Source organism: Populus trichocarpa, chromosome 16 (assembly GCF_000002775.5).
Source record: "Populus trichocarpa isolate Nisqually-1 chromosome 16, P.trichocarpa_v4.1, whole genome shotgun sequence".
NCBI lineage: Eukaryota > Viridiplantae > Streptophyta > Magnoliopsida > Malpighiales > Salicaceae > Populus > Populus trichocarpa.
The window spans coordinates 2,908,884-2,922,152 of NC_037300.2; the positions used below are offsets into that span (position 1 = coordinate 2,908,884).

Sequence of the window (13,269 nt, forward strand, 5' to 3'; positions counted from 1 at the left end):
TAATTTTAACATTTACAATTAATAAAACATTATAATAATGAATATGCGTACGCTCTAACTTTCCATGAACATAGACTATTGACAGTGATTTGGATCACCTAGCCCCTCCATCCGTTTGAGGGACAAGCCAAACTTGATAAAGTGGAAAAACTAGAATATGTAATTTTAATTTTAAGATTAAAATATCTTAATTTTTTTATAAATTCAGAAGAGATTTTATATGCTTTTTAGATCCGGATTAGATCATCCTGATCATCCTTTTAAAGTCCATTTAAGAATGTGGTTGCTTTTTAAAATGTTTTTTATTTGAAAATACATCAAATAAAAATTATTTTTGATATCAGCGTATCAAAATGATATGAAAATATCAACGAAATATTAATTTAAAGCAAAATCTATAATTAGCTTGTCTACCACGCAAAAAAATAAAAAGTTTAGTATAGAAAATGAAAAAAAAATCATAGTTGTTAAATTTGATTGATAAACGGGTTTACTATAAAAACTGTGATATAGAGATTGATCCAAGTTGTATTTTAAAATAAATTAGTTTTAATTAATTCATTTAATAGTAAATTTATGATTTGATTGACTTAATTTAATTATATTGGGTTTAGACTTGGTACATCAATAGGTAAATTTTATAATAATTTAATAACTTAGATCTTAACAATCATAAATATAGTGTTCTTTCTTGTAAATATAATGCATTGGGTTTGTTTTTTTATTTCAAAATGTTTTTTAAAAAAATAAAAAAAATTATTTTTTTATTTTAAATTAATATTTTTTTAGTGTTTTCATAACGTTTTAATATACTGATTTCAAAAATATTTTTTAAAAAATAAAAAATATATATTATTTTAATATATTTTAAAATAAAAATTATACTTTCAAAGTATCTCGTTACATGGTAAATTTATTTCTTAAGAAAACAGAATTGCAATTAAAAATAGCACGTTGATGTTTTTAGTTCTATACAATTAGGCCACGAAATGGAAATAAAAATAAAGAACTGAATTACCAATTTATGCAGAGATAGAATTTTATCTCTTGCTCTTCTTCTTTTTATGCAAAGATAGAAATTTCGTGGAATTGAAAAAAAAGAGGCTTCTTGGATCATGACTGAATCCAATTCAAAGAATAATAATGAAAGTAATTGTTGATTTTTCCTTGGCTTTTTTTTTTCAAATATAGAATTGTCTCCGATATTAAAATAAGGAGACTTGCTTAGCTCATGAATTGAAATCAAATCTATAAATAATATGGAAATGAAGGACAAGTTTTAAGCATAATTATAAGACAGGTCTCAGGAGTTGACTTAGGTGACAAGTCAAGTCAACCCAAGCTTTTTAAAATAAAAAATTGAAACAAGATAGTTTTGGTAAAAGAAAAAAAACGTCATACCGAAACGGTCAATGAATCATCAAATTGATAAAAGTCAAAGTCTTGTAAACATGGTTTGAAAAAAGAGGTATACCATCCATGCTTTGGATAAACATGTGGAGTTTTATGAAAATTGAGGATAATCATTAGCAGGATATTTATAAGGGGTTTAAAGTGTAGTTGTAATTATTTTTGAAAATATTTTTTATTTGAAAATATATTAAAATAATATTTTTTTTATTTTTTAAAAATTATTTTTGACATCAACACATTAAAATAATCTAAAAATATAAAAAATTTATTTTTTTCTAAAATACTTTGAGATAAATGAGAGGAATTGAGGTGATTATCGAAAATTTGAAATAAACAAATGAAAATTTATTTTGAAAATTTTTATGATGCTAGTAATTAATGAATTTTTACTAGGTCATGAGTTTTATTTGATCTTTCATTTTAGTAATTAATAGGAATTCACTAATTATTATTTAAATACCATAATTTTTTTATTTTTAGGGTTATTAAAGTCTAGTTAATTTTTACATTAATAGTAACAAGTGAGATCCTATTAGAATTCTTATTATTTACTTCATGGGTCCACTTTAAATAAAAATATAAATACAAATAGGAAAGATAAATTTTATGTTAAAATATTACTTTTGAGCTATGAGTTTCTTTCTCTCTCTTTTCCATGTGTTTTTTTTTTAAAACTGGACATATACATAGCTAATAACATATCGCTAATTATTTTCTAGTGCTATAAATTTTTTTAATTTTTGTTAATTTTAACATTTACAATTAATAAAACATTATAATAATGAATATGCGTACGCTCTAACTTTCCATGAACATAGACTATTGACAGTGATTTGGATCACCTAGCCCCTCCATCCGTTTGAGGGACAAGCCAAACTTGATAAAGTGGAAAAACTAGAATATGTAATTTTAATTTTAAGATTAAAATATCTTAATTTTTTTATAAATTCAGAAGAGATTTTATATGCTTTTTAGATCCGGATTAGATCATCCTGATCATCCTTTTAAAGTCCATTTGAGAATGTGGTTGCTTTTTAAAATGTTTTTTATTTGAAAATACATCAAATAAAAATTATTTTTGATATCAGCGTATCAAAATGATATGAAAATATCAACGAAATATTAATTTAAAGCAAAATAAAAAATAAAAATTTTTAATTTTTTTTAAAACATAAAAACAAGACCTTAAATCCATGGTTGTCAAGTTCAGGTTACTCTTACGGCTTGATCCAAAATATTGATCAGGCAAATCTAAGAACTTCTTTTGAAAAAAAAATCCATCTGGATTTTAACTTTTTGTTAAGTAAAAGTAATTTTCCAACTTAACAATACGAACACATATAATACAGATTAGTCTTGATGTTATTATCAATACAATTAAAACATTTGAAGGGGGAAATACAATTAAATCATCTCAACTCTATTTTTTCCATTAAAATCCCTTTTTTTTTTACTGGGTCTTTCTATTTCTTTCAATTCCTTATTTTTAATTGGGTCTTCACGCTTTCCATTTAACAAACATCGAACCTTTTTTTTTTCATTCGTCTTTTTCTATTAGTTTTTTTTTACTTCCTATTTAATTATTGTAGTGTGGTTTTTCAAAATTAATGTTTACTAAACAATGCAAGAACAAAGAAATAAGAAAAAACAAAAAAACATACATCATAGAAAAACACACACATTTTATCGCGGGTTGTAATAGTTACCCACAATGTTTTCAAAACAAATGAAAAATTCCATAGAAAGTGAGGAAAAAAAACTTCGAGGCAATACCTTACCAATTTAATATTGAAAAATTAAATTAATTAAATGAAAAAAAAACATTTTCAAAAATCTAGATCCAACAAAGATCATAAAAAAAACTGAAACAATCCATATTACTCTCAAAACATTTGAAAAATCTTGTAGAAAGCAGAAAAAAAAAATATGGGAGGATGAAACAAGAAAATGATATTAAAAAAAGAATGAAAAAAACCAAACAAAATTGAGTGAACCTCCTAATCTCGAATTAATATCTTAAACTCGTAACCCGTTAAACTCCAGACCTGCGATCAATCAAGAAACTCAGCTCTCAATAAATTTAATGTTGAAGGGTGAAATCGCTAAAAAAAATCAAACAAAAAAAATGAAAGGTAAGAAAATAGCAATAAAAATTGAAGATTAAATTTGACAGGAAAAAAACTTAATGAGGATGAAGTTGAAAAATAATTTATAAACCATTTTAAATAAAATAAATAGCAACTAAAATAATAAAAATCAAATTTGACAGATGAAAAAATTAACTGGGGATAAAATTGAAAATAAATTATAATTTTATAAATTATTTCAAATAAAACAAATGTTAATCAAAAGATTAGAGATTAAATTTGAAAAAAAAAACAAATTGAACGATTACATTAATTTTTTTATATAGGTCAGCATGTTTTTTAGGATTAGAAAGAAAAAAAAACAATCATTAACAATGAACTGGAGGTGAAGAAGCAACATGCACCGCCAAGTCACGTAGGTACTACCAAGAGGATTTTACAGCTGTAAGTGTGTTTGGTATTGCGGTAGTTTTTGTGGTTAAGGTTTGAAAAAAGTTGTTTTAGAAAAAAGTACTTTTAGTTGAGGTTGGTTTGGTATTTATATATGTTTGGTTAAAACTGTGGTTGAATTTGAGGTTGAACAAAAAGTAGTTTAATGTGTTTAGTTAAAAAATTATTTTTCAAATTGAGGTTATAAAATAATATATATATTGATGGTTTTGAATTTAAATATTATAGATTTAACTATTGCTATTACATCATGAAATAAATAATATTTTATATAAAATATTTTTTATTGTTCAATTAAACTATCTACAATTCAATCATGTATGAAATACATTCGATAAGGACTATAGTTTCCTTAGTTTCTTAAGCGCGCAACAACATTAGGTAAAATAACAAAATTGAAGTTACGATCAAATTCTGTAAATGTTACGTCATTAATAAAACACAATTAAAAATTTAAAATAAAATAAATTTTTTTTTATTGGATCGGATCTGGTTCAATGCATTTAGTTTTTTTAGTGGAAAATGAAATGGAAAGTGAATTATAATTCACTCTCCACTAAATGTATCATCCGCAAGTTTATGAAAAGCAACTGAGAGTTGCTTTTCATAAACTAGTGTTTTTTTATCAAATATATATGAGTGCTTTATACACAATAAACTATATTTTGAGGAACCAAACAGGTTGCGCCTACGTTTGACTTCAAATACACACACACGAGGTAATACAGCAATGAGAAATATATATACAAGTATGGCTCTAGGTTCTTATAGAAAGGTTTTTCAAATAGGCCATAACAAGAATATCATATGGTAAAGCTCGTCAGAAAATCAAAATGCAATGAGCATGAGGCTCCGTACTGTGGGATGATCAGTCCACACAGGTTGGTGACTCCCCCGACCAACTAGGGTTCAGATACGATGTGCACAAAGACTAACACTACCCCTGTTAGCATGGGTATTCTGACTGACATACCATAGGTTCATAATCATAATCAAACAGACATATTCATATCTCAAGGCTCAACTCATGACATCAATCAAATGAGGAGCTATCATTCAGAATTCAATTCAAAATATATACTGGTTCATATCAAGAATTCGGATTCAACAATTGATCATGCTTTATCAAAACAAGGATAATAATCAACATATATATTATCAAGAAGCATGATTCAATTCATATTAACAAATCAAATATTTATACTATTTCTCATGAATATGGAAAATTATCCACTCACCTGACTCAAAAGCAAACAGAAGCCAAGAGCAAATACTGAAGAAAATCCTACTGACGTCCTGCCGGTAGAATATCAGGATTATCTGAATACAAAGAAGGCATATTCAAGAACGACTCAAAATAACATTTAACCTATTTAATAAACTTAACTAATGATGTATTCCGTAACCCTATATGTTTTTGAACTAACTAGTCAATTTTCTCAAAAACCCAAAATTTAACGGTTTTCCCGAAATCTAATCCATAATAAAACAACTAATAAAATTGGAAATAATTCACTAAATAACCCTTAATTATTCATCAAACCAATCTGCAAAAGCTAGTATTACAGCTAGGGACTAATCTGTAATTTATCCTATTTTTAAGGGTCAAATTGCAATTTTTGTCTAATTGGAGGACCAAACTGAAATTTATCATAAATCCATGAATATACTGAAATTCTGACCATAATTAGTCCTCATTTCTGTCCAGATCATCTCATTATACTCCAAGGACTATTCTGGAATTTTACCAAATTTTAGGGTCAAATTGTAATTTTGTCAAATTGGAGGACTAAATTGAAAGTGTTAAATTCTCTTATCTATACAGTAATTCTGTCCATAATTCATATGTTATTCTGTTCAGAATCTCGGAATAGGCTCCAGGGACCAATCTGCAAATTTTCCAAAGTTTGGGGACTAAACTGTAATTTTCCAAAATTGAGGGACCATACCGAAATTTTGTCATCTTCAACCTCCAACCCAGAATTTTTAACAGAAACCTACTGTTCTCTCCAAATTCCTAACACAATTTCACCATTCAAACAAAATCATAACTCAAAATCATCATCTTTCAATTCAATCTCTCAAAATCATCCAAATAATCAAATACCCACAACAATTAACTCTATAATATTCAAATTAAATCATCAATCAAACCCAAAACACAAATTCATAACCCTAACATTTATCAAAATCGAAATTAAAGCTTAATTAACATATATTTATACATAATCTTACATTTTTACTTATTTTCTCCAACTCCTTTCTATTTCCTTTCTAATTTCCCTCTTTTCTCTTCTTCTTCTTCTTTCTCCCTTTCTCTCCTGCCGGTTCTCTCTCAAAATTCAGATCTCTCTTTTGTTTTTTTTTTTCCTTCTCTCTATTTATATATATCAACTATTGTTCAATTACCACACTACCCCTCATTTAATTTATTCCTACATCTTAAGCCTTCAAGGGCTTCCTAGCCTTTTCCTATCCCTTTAATACAAAACATTACATGTGCAGTCACGGAGAAAAGATTTTTCATTAAATTATGTTTGGTAGTTTGAGATATTATTAATAGATTGCTTTAATTAATACGCAGAAAGTCAAATAATATATTAGTCACAAGAAAAAGATTTTAAGTTACCCATCCTAGGGGTGGAGCTAGGCCCCGGTCCTGCAAGTAAAATATTTTTTTCCATACTTTCCTTTAATAAATTAGATTTTTAGTTCTAAAAATAAAACAATTTAAATTTTAGCTTCCTCTAAAATTTCTTCTCCAATTTTGCTATCTCAAGCTAAAATTACCAACTCCACCCCCTGCACATCCTTTATCTTTATATGATCAAGTGAAGATTGAATTGCAATCAATAAAATTACTTGGAATGATGTGAATCACCAATATGTATCATAACTACCACCCATGCATATGAGCTCAACCTTTATGTTTCTGTATATTCTCAGAGCATGCAAATTCTCTACCGTGCAAATGATTGCTACCGGGGACTGTCTTGAATCACATGTTTGAGATTGTGGTAGTAACGAGGATTTAAAGTATTTTTTTTAGAAATATATTAAAATAAAATTTTTTAATTTTTAAAAATTATTTGTAACATCAACATATCAAAACAATTTGAAAACATAATTTTTTTTTATTTTAAACAATTTTTTTTTTAATTTTTGAAAACGCGGACACCTGGAGTCTAAGTAGCGGTTCTGGTTTAAAGTGTTTTTTATTTGGAAATGTATTAAAATAATTATTTTTTTTAAAAAAATATTTTTGACATCAGCGTATCAAAACTATCTGAAAATATAAAAAAATTAATTTTTTTAAGAAACACAATTTCAACAGCGTTTTCAAACATTGCCTAAGCTGCACGAGGGTTGTTGAGATTTTGAAAGTGCTTTTCGTTCGGAAATACATCAAAATAATATATTTTAAAAATATTTTTGACACGATATATCAAACTGATCTGGCAACATAAAAAAATTAACTTTAAAAAAATTCAAATTTTTAAGAAACACGATTTCAACTGCGTTCTCAAACATTGTCTAAGCTACACGAGGGTCGTTGGGATTTTAAAAGTGTTTTTTTTATTGTAAATGCATCAAAATAATATATATCTTTTTTAAAATTATTTTTTACATCAACACATCAAAACGATTTAAAAATATATATATTTTTTAATTTTTAAAAAATACTATTTCAACCGTGTTTTCAAACACTACGCAATTTTGAAGTTTCTAGGCACTAAACACCCACATGAACCAGAATTACAGGTACATAAGTGAAGAGACAAACACAAACATGGCATATGAGATGCACATGAAAGCACTTTCTTAACCGCCATATGCAGAAAAGGTCTCTGTCGTCAACTTTCAAGAAAAAAAGTGTAATCTTCCTGCAACATATAGCTGGATCACTGGCTACCATACTCAAAAGAAACAAGTGTAATTTTGCATGCGGGGGCCAGAAAAACTTGCGATCATGACAGTGATTGAAAAAGGGAGGGTTATTCACATGCACAAAGGCATCCAAGTTAATTAAATCTCACTTGCTCGTTTAATCATGCTTGGCTGTTCAATGCTAGCTATAATTAAAGTAATTAAATTGTGTTTTCTGTTAGGTTTCCACTAACAAGTTTGTTCTTAGCCTAGGAGGATCTTGGTGAACCCATGAAAACCAGGGGGGCCCTGTTTAAGAATGTACTCTTGTGGTGAATTATGAAGATGAGGGGAAAACCAACGAAGAGCTTTTTATCCCGTCGAAAATGTTAGAACCCGGTTATTACCCGGCCGGGTTGATTACATTGAGTAAAATCTAGTTCATCTAAAAATAGTGACTGAGTAATGTCAATTATATTGAGTAATTAAAGATATTTATTGACTTATATCTTGTATGATAATTTTCAGGTGGTTCCAATAAATTGTATTACAATTCAAGGATGATTACATGTTCTAAATCATTTTTAGCAGGAATTTTAAAGCATTCATTAGTGAGATTAAAAGGGAATTAGTGACCATCTAACTTGAAACCTTGCTCAAGACGAGTTAATAAAAAAACTTGATTTTTTTAAAGAATAATATCTTTTTAATTTTTTAAAAATTAGATTAATAAACCATGCTTTTAAGTTTTAACAGAGTACACCATTATTGTAGCTAAAAAAGAGGAGGGATATATTGCCCTCTTAAAAAAGGAAAAAAGGAAGAGGAAAGAAAGGAAAGCAGCCAGCATTTTTATCTTCTCCTGTTCTAATTAAAGAAAATACAACCACAATTAGCGGCTGATTAATTAAAAAGTGGTCAACCATAAATCTGTCCCACGTTGTGTTTGTTATGCATGGCACATCATATGCCTCATTTAGCAAGATACAATGTCAGCCGTTTGATCCTTGATTCATCCATCTAGTCAACGACGGCTCGGTTGCTAGGAAGCGAAAATCAAGGGTGTTATTGACAGGTAGTGGTGGGCATTACAACACCTGAAAAGACACACCGACATGATCTCCAGACAGTTGGAAAAGCAATGCTGAGTTGGCAATTAAAGTTCCTTTTTATTTTTTTTATTTTTTCCCTTTTATTTTCCTATGAAATAATAACGAAAAAGAGGTCTGCTTGATTATAAAATTTTGCTTTTTTTAGCGGGGTCCTTTTTCAAGGACTAATGTACCCCTCGACGCTGAAATGCCACAACCGTGCCTTCATTTTTGTCAATTTTATAATTGAGAAGGGTAATTATGGAATTCCAAGTACACTAATCACGATTTCCTGTTTAACAGGGTTTCTAATCTCAACTTACTACCACTAGCAAGGTAACTGTCCTGTGAAAAAAAGCAAGGCAAACACGGTCAAAGACAATGCAATGAATTTAGGATGGGAATGCCCTAATTTTTTTTTAGCTAAATTTCATTTTTTTACCTTTTTATTCCCACTTGTTTAGAAAAATACTTCAGAATATCTCTAAAATAGAATAAAAAATAAACAAAATATTAGGGTTTAGTTACATTGATAAGTTTTGTAATTGAAAGTATTAGTATTTTAATTTTTTAAAATGAAAAAAATTATACCTTAGCATATGAAACTAAGATAAAAATTGATATTTTTTAATATTATTTAAAACACAAAAGCTAAATAAATATTTTAATCATATATGGATGAATCTTTAATATTATAATACATTATTTTTTAGATTAGCGGATCAAAACGATTCAAAATATTAAAAAAATTAATTTTTAATAAAAAATTTTTGAATTTTTATGAAATATAATTTATACCGCGTTGTGATAAGCAATGAAATGGTCAAATTGAGATTTGAGAGATTGGTCAATAACCTTAACAAAAATCCCACAATTCAAGGGCTTGCCTGACCAACATGCCCTTGGCCAAGGACGAGAGGTCAAATGAGGCATTCTAACAAATATCAAGGGCATATCCGTCCACACAAATAAAACAACCGAAAGCGAGCCAGCTGTGTACACAATGAGCATGACGCGTCATGGGGTCCGTAGATCAGATGCTCGAAACCAACGGCCAAGATCATCCCAAAGCAAATTTGAAGTTCATTTAAGTTGAATTTCATCCGAGGCTGAAATTTCATTTCACATCTTCCCCTTTTTTAAAACAAGAGGGCGGGTACCTTGAACAAACGCTCACACACAGCGAAGGAAGAAAGAAACACAAAGAACAATTCAGTTTTCTGAACGGTATGCTGTTTGAATTTCAAAATTCTTCATCTTTCTGATCCGGGTTTAGCTCAGATTATAACATCATTGTGTCAAACCATTAAAAGATTTGATCTTTAAATGTGGGTTAATTTTATTTTGTGATTTAGCATTGCTAAAGTTTTGATCTTTGATGTGATTTTACAAAATGAACATTCAGATTTTGATTATGATTTGTAAAAAGGAAATGGGATCTTTTTATTTTACTTTCCATTGGGATCATCATGCTCTTTTTGTCAAAATCGTGCATTAAATTGTCGTGATTCCCTATTTGTATAGCATTTTAATGTAAGGTGGCATTTTGAACGTGGCAGGTGAGAGGAAATGGCAGAGAGTGAGGATATTCAGCCTCTTGTTTGCGACAATGGTACCGGAATGGTCAAGGTATTTAGCTAGATTTGTTTGTGAATTTGTGATATACTTTTGATTTTAAAGTTTTGATTCTTACAGTGATATTGGTTGTGATTACTGATTTGGATTGGAAATCTCAGGCTGGGTTTGCTGGGGATGATGCACCAAGGGCTGTTTTTCCAAGCATCGTGGGTCGCCCACGCCACACTGGAGTGATGGTTGGCATGGGTCAAAAAGATGCCTATGTTGGCGATGAGGCTCAATCAAAGAGAGGTATTTTGACTTTGAAATACCCAATTGAGCATGGTATCGTTAGCAACTGGGATGATATGGAGAAGATTTGGCATCACACCTTCTACAATGAGCTCCGTGTGGCTCCTGAAGAGCATCCAGTTCTCCTTACAGAAGCTCCTCTTAACCCCAAGGCCAATCGTGAGAAAATGACCCAGATCATGTTTGAGACCTTCAACACTCCTGCAATGTATGTCGCTATCCAGGCTGTCCTTTCCCTCTATGCCAGTGGTCGTACAACTGGTGAGTGATATGGTCCATCCTCTATTTGCTTTTATGTTCAAACTGATGAATGGAAAAAATATTGTTATTGGCTTGTTGCATTGGAAGTTTTCGGAATGAGGCGGAATTTTAGTGATTGGTTGAAAAAATAAATTTCAGGAAAGAAATTTATCTATATCATGATAAAAAAATGGAATGTCTTAGATAACTTCTCAAACCTCAATGTTTCTAGTTTGTAAGTTAACACGATCTATTTTTCACCCTTGGTCATAATCACATTTGGTTTTGGGGAATTTATATGATATATACAGGGATCATGATCATGAAAACCAAAGAACTGTCTTTGACAAGCATGTAGGTAATCCAGCTTGGTGGTTTACATTAGGGATCTTTAATTGTGGAGAAAAATTAGGTGAAATAACATTTTTCATGATCTATGTGTTTTGGCTAGGTATTGTTCTGGACTCTGGAGATGGTGTGAGTCACACGGTTCCCATCTATGAAGGCTATGCCCTCCCACATGCCATTCTGCGTCTTGACCTGGCAGGTCGTGATCTCACTGATGCCCTCATGAAAATCTTGACTGAGCGTGGCTACTCTTTCACAACCACAGCAGAGCGTGAAATTGTAAGGGACATGAAGGAAAAACTAGCCTACATTGCTCTTGATTATGAACAAGAGCTAGAGACAGCAAAGACCAGCTCATCTGTTGAGAAGAGCTATGAGCTGCCAGATGGGCAGGTTATCACTATTGGAGCTGAACGTTTCCGTTGTCCTGAAGTCCTCTTCCAACCATCCATGATAGGAATGGAAGCTGCGGGCATACATGAAACAACATACAATTCTATCATGAAGTGTGATGTCGATATTAGGAAGGATCTCTATGGCAATATTGTCCTCAGTGGTGGTTCTACCATGTTCCCAGGCATTGCGGATAGGATGAGCAAGGAAATTACAGCATTAGCTCCCAGTAGCATGAAGATTAAGGTGGTTGCACCACCTGAAAGGAAGTACAGTGTCTGGATAGGAGGTTCCATTTTGGCATCCCTCAGCACCTTCCAGCAGGTACTGTGTCTATTTATTAGATTTGAGCTGCAAACAGAATTGAACTCTAACCTATTCTACTCGTTTTGGTATCTTTAATGTTATGCTTTAGCAGTATTGTTTAGTGTTATTATACGTTACATGCTGAAGAACATTAATCTTTATGTGATGATTGGAAGGAGTAACTAGAATGATAGCAAAGCTTCAAAGAGACGCAATGTTGTCAGAAGTTTGTATCCGAGTTCTTGATCTACCATAATCAGGATTCAAGCACTCGACTCTTGTACTGTGCTTTTCCAATCTGATTGGAGAAATTTACTTTCTTTTGAGTGCAGATGTGGATTGCAAAGGCTGAGTATGATGAGTCTGGGCCATCAATTGTCCACAGGAAGTGCTTTTAATCATGCAAAGCAAGAGGCTCTTGGACAAATACATACAATATACACTTTGTATTACAGAAGGCTTCTAATGGTTGCAAAGTTATCTTCTGCATTTCGTCACCTCTTTCACTCTCTCTCTCTCTCTCTTTTTTTGTGTTTTGCTCCGTCAATGTCTGGACAACAAAAATGAGGTTGAGTGGATCAAATTTAAGATTCGATTATTTAATTTGTTATTGGATTTGTAGAAGAGTTGTGTAATGTAACTGATTTGGTTTGGGTTAATTTCAGATTCATTATTTTATTGTTTCTTTAAGAAATTTTTATTAAATAAAACCAGTACTTGTATTCATATTCATGCGTACTAGCAACTCAGTTCTTGCATCATTACCTTTGGTGGATGAGATTTTTTGTTGGTTTTGTTATTTACTTTCTGGTTCATCTGCCAACAATGCTTGCGTGTTGAGTGAATAATGATACACAAAACAAGCAGGATGTTGCTGATGATACGTTGAAGTCTACTCAAGAATCGGCGAGGAGCAGAAACTGTTATTCTGAGAAAGCGAATCCACTTAGCCATTTCTGGTCACTATGAAGTGCTTCTGAGTTTTATATGAAACATCACATGCTTCGACTTTGAATATAGAACGTGTTGATGATATGCTAATAGAAATAAACCCAGCAAGAGTAGTAGTGCCATAAACAATGGGCGTTTCTGTGGCATCTCTTGAGACACGATTGTGGATGGTCCAACAAGAGTGCGATGCTAGCAAGATCTGTGCTCTTGAAATGAAAGCTATTTCGGTATAAAATATTTACTGGCACGACTTC

The 13,269-nt window shown here is 30.6% G+C and overlaps 1 protein-coding gene and 1 long non-coding RNA gene across 4 annotated transcripts; one reads left to right on the forward strand and one right to left on the reverse strand.

Moving 5' to 3' along the window:
- Positions 1-5,083: 5,083 nt before the first annotated feature.
- LOC127904442 (uncharacterized) lies at positions 5,084-6,385 on the reverse strand. Its single transcript, XR_008057646.1, has 2 exons — positions 6,186-6,385; positions 5,084-5,270 (listed from the first exon to the last, which is right to left on the reverse strand). It is a non-coding gene; the product is annotated as an uncharacterized LOC127904442 (long non-coding RNA).
- A 3,592-nt stretch (positions 6,386-9,977) lies between these two features.
- On the forward strand, positions 9,978-12,790 carry LOC7483974 (actin). 3 transcript variants are annotated; one of them, XM_002322628.4, is made up of 5 exons: positions 9,978-10,135; positions 10,468-10,537; positions 10,645-11,038; positions 11,469-12,082; positions 12,397-12,790. In XM_002322628.4, exons 2-5 carry the CDS (start codon positions 10,478-10,480, stop codon positions 12,460-12,462), a joined length of 1,134 nt encoding a protein of 377 aa, XP_002322664.1. In that variant the 5' UTR covers positions 9,978-10,135; positions 10,468-10,477; the 3' UTR covers positions 12,463-12,790. The 3 variants fall into 3 exon arrangements, with proteins under 3 accessions (XP_002322664.1, XP_052303843.1, XP_052303844.1); XM_052447883.1 differs by having other exon boundaries at positions 10,032-10,135; positions 10,473-10,537; XM_052447884.1 differs by lacking the exon at positions 9,978-10,135 and adding an exon at positions 10,222-10,236.
- Positions 12,791-13,269: the final 479 nt, after the last annotated feature.

Coding starts and splice junctions, on each gene's coding strand:
- LOC7483974 (XM_002322628.4), top strand. CDS start 10,478: ATGGCAGAGAGTGAGGATATTCAGCCTCTTGTTTGCGACAATGGTACC. Junction 11,039..11,468: donor TGCCAGTGGTCGTACAACTG/GTGAGTGATATG, acceptor TGTTTTGGCTAG/GTATTGTTCTGGACTCTGGA. Junction 12,083..12,396: donor CCCTCAGCACCTTCCAGCAG/GTACTGTGTCTA, acceptor TTTTGAGTGCAG/ATGTGGATTGCAAAGGCTGA.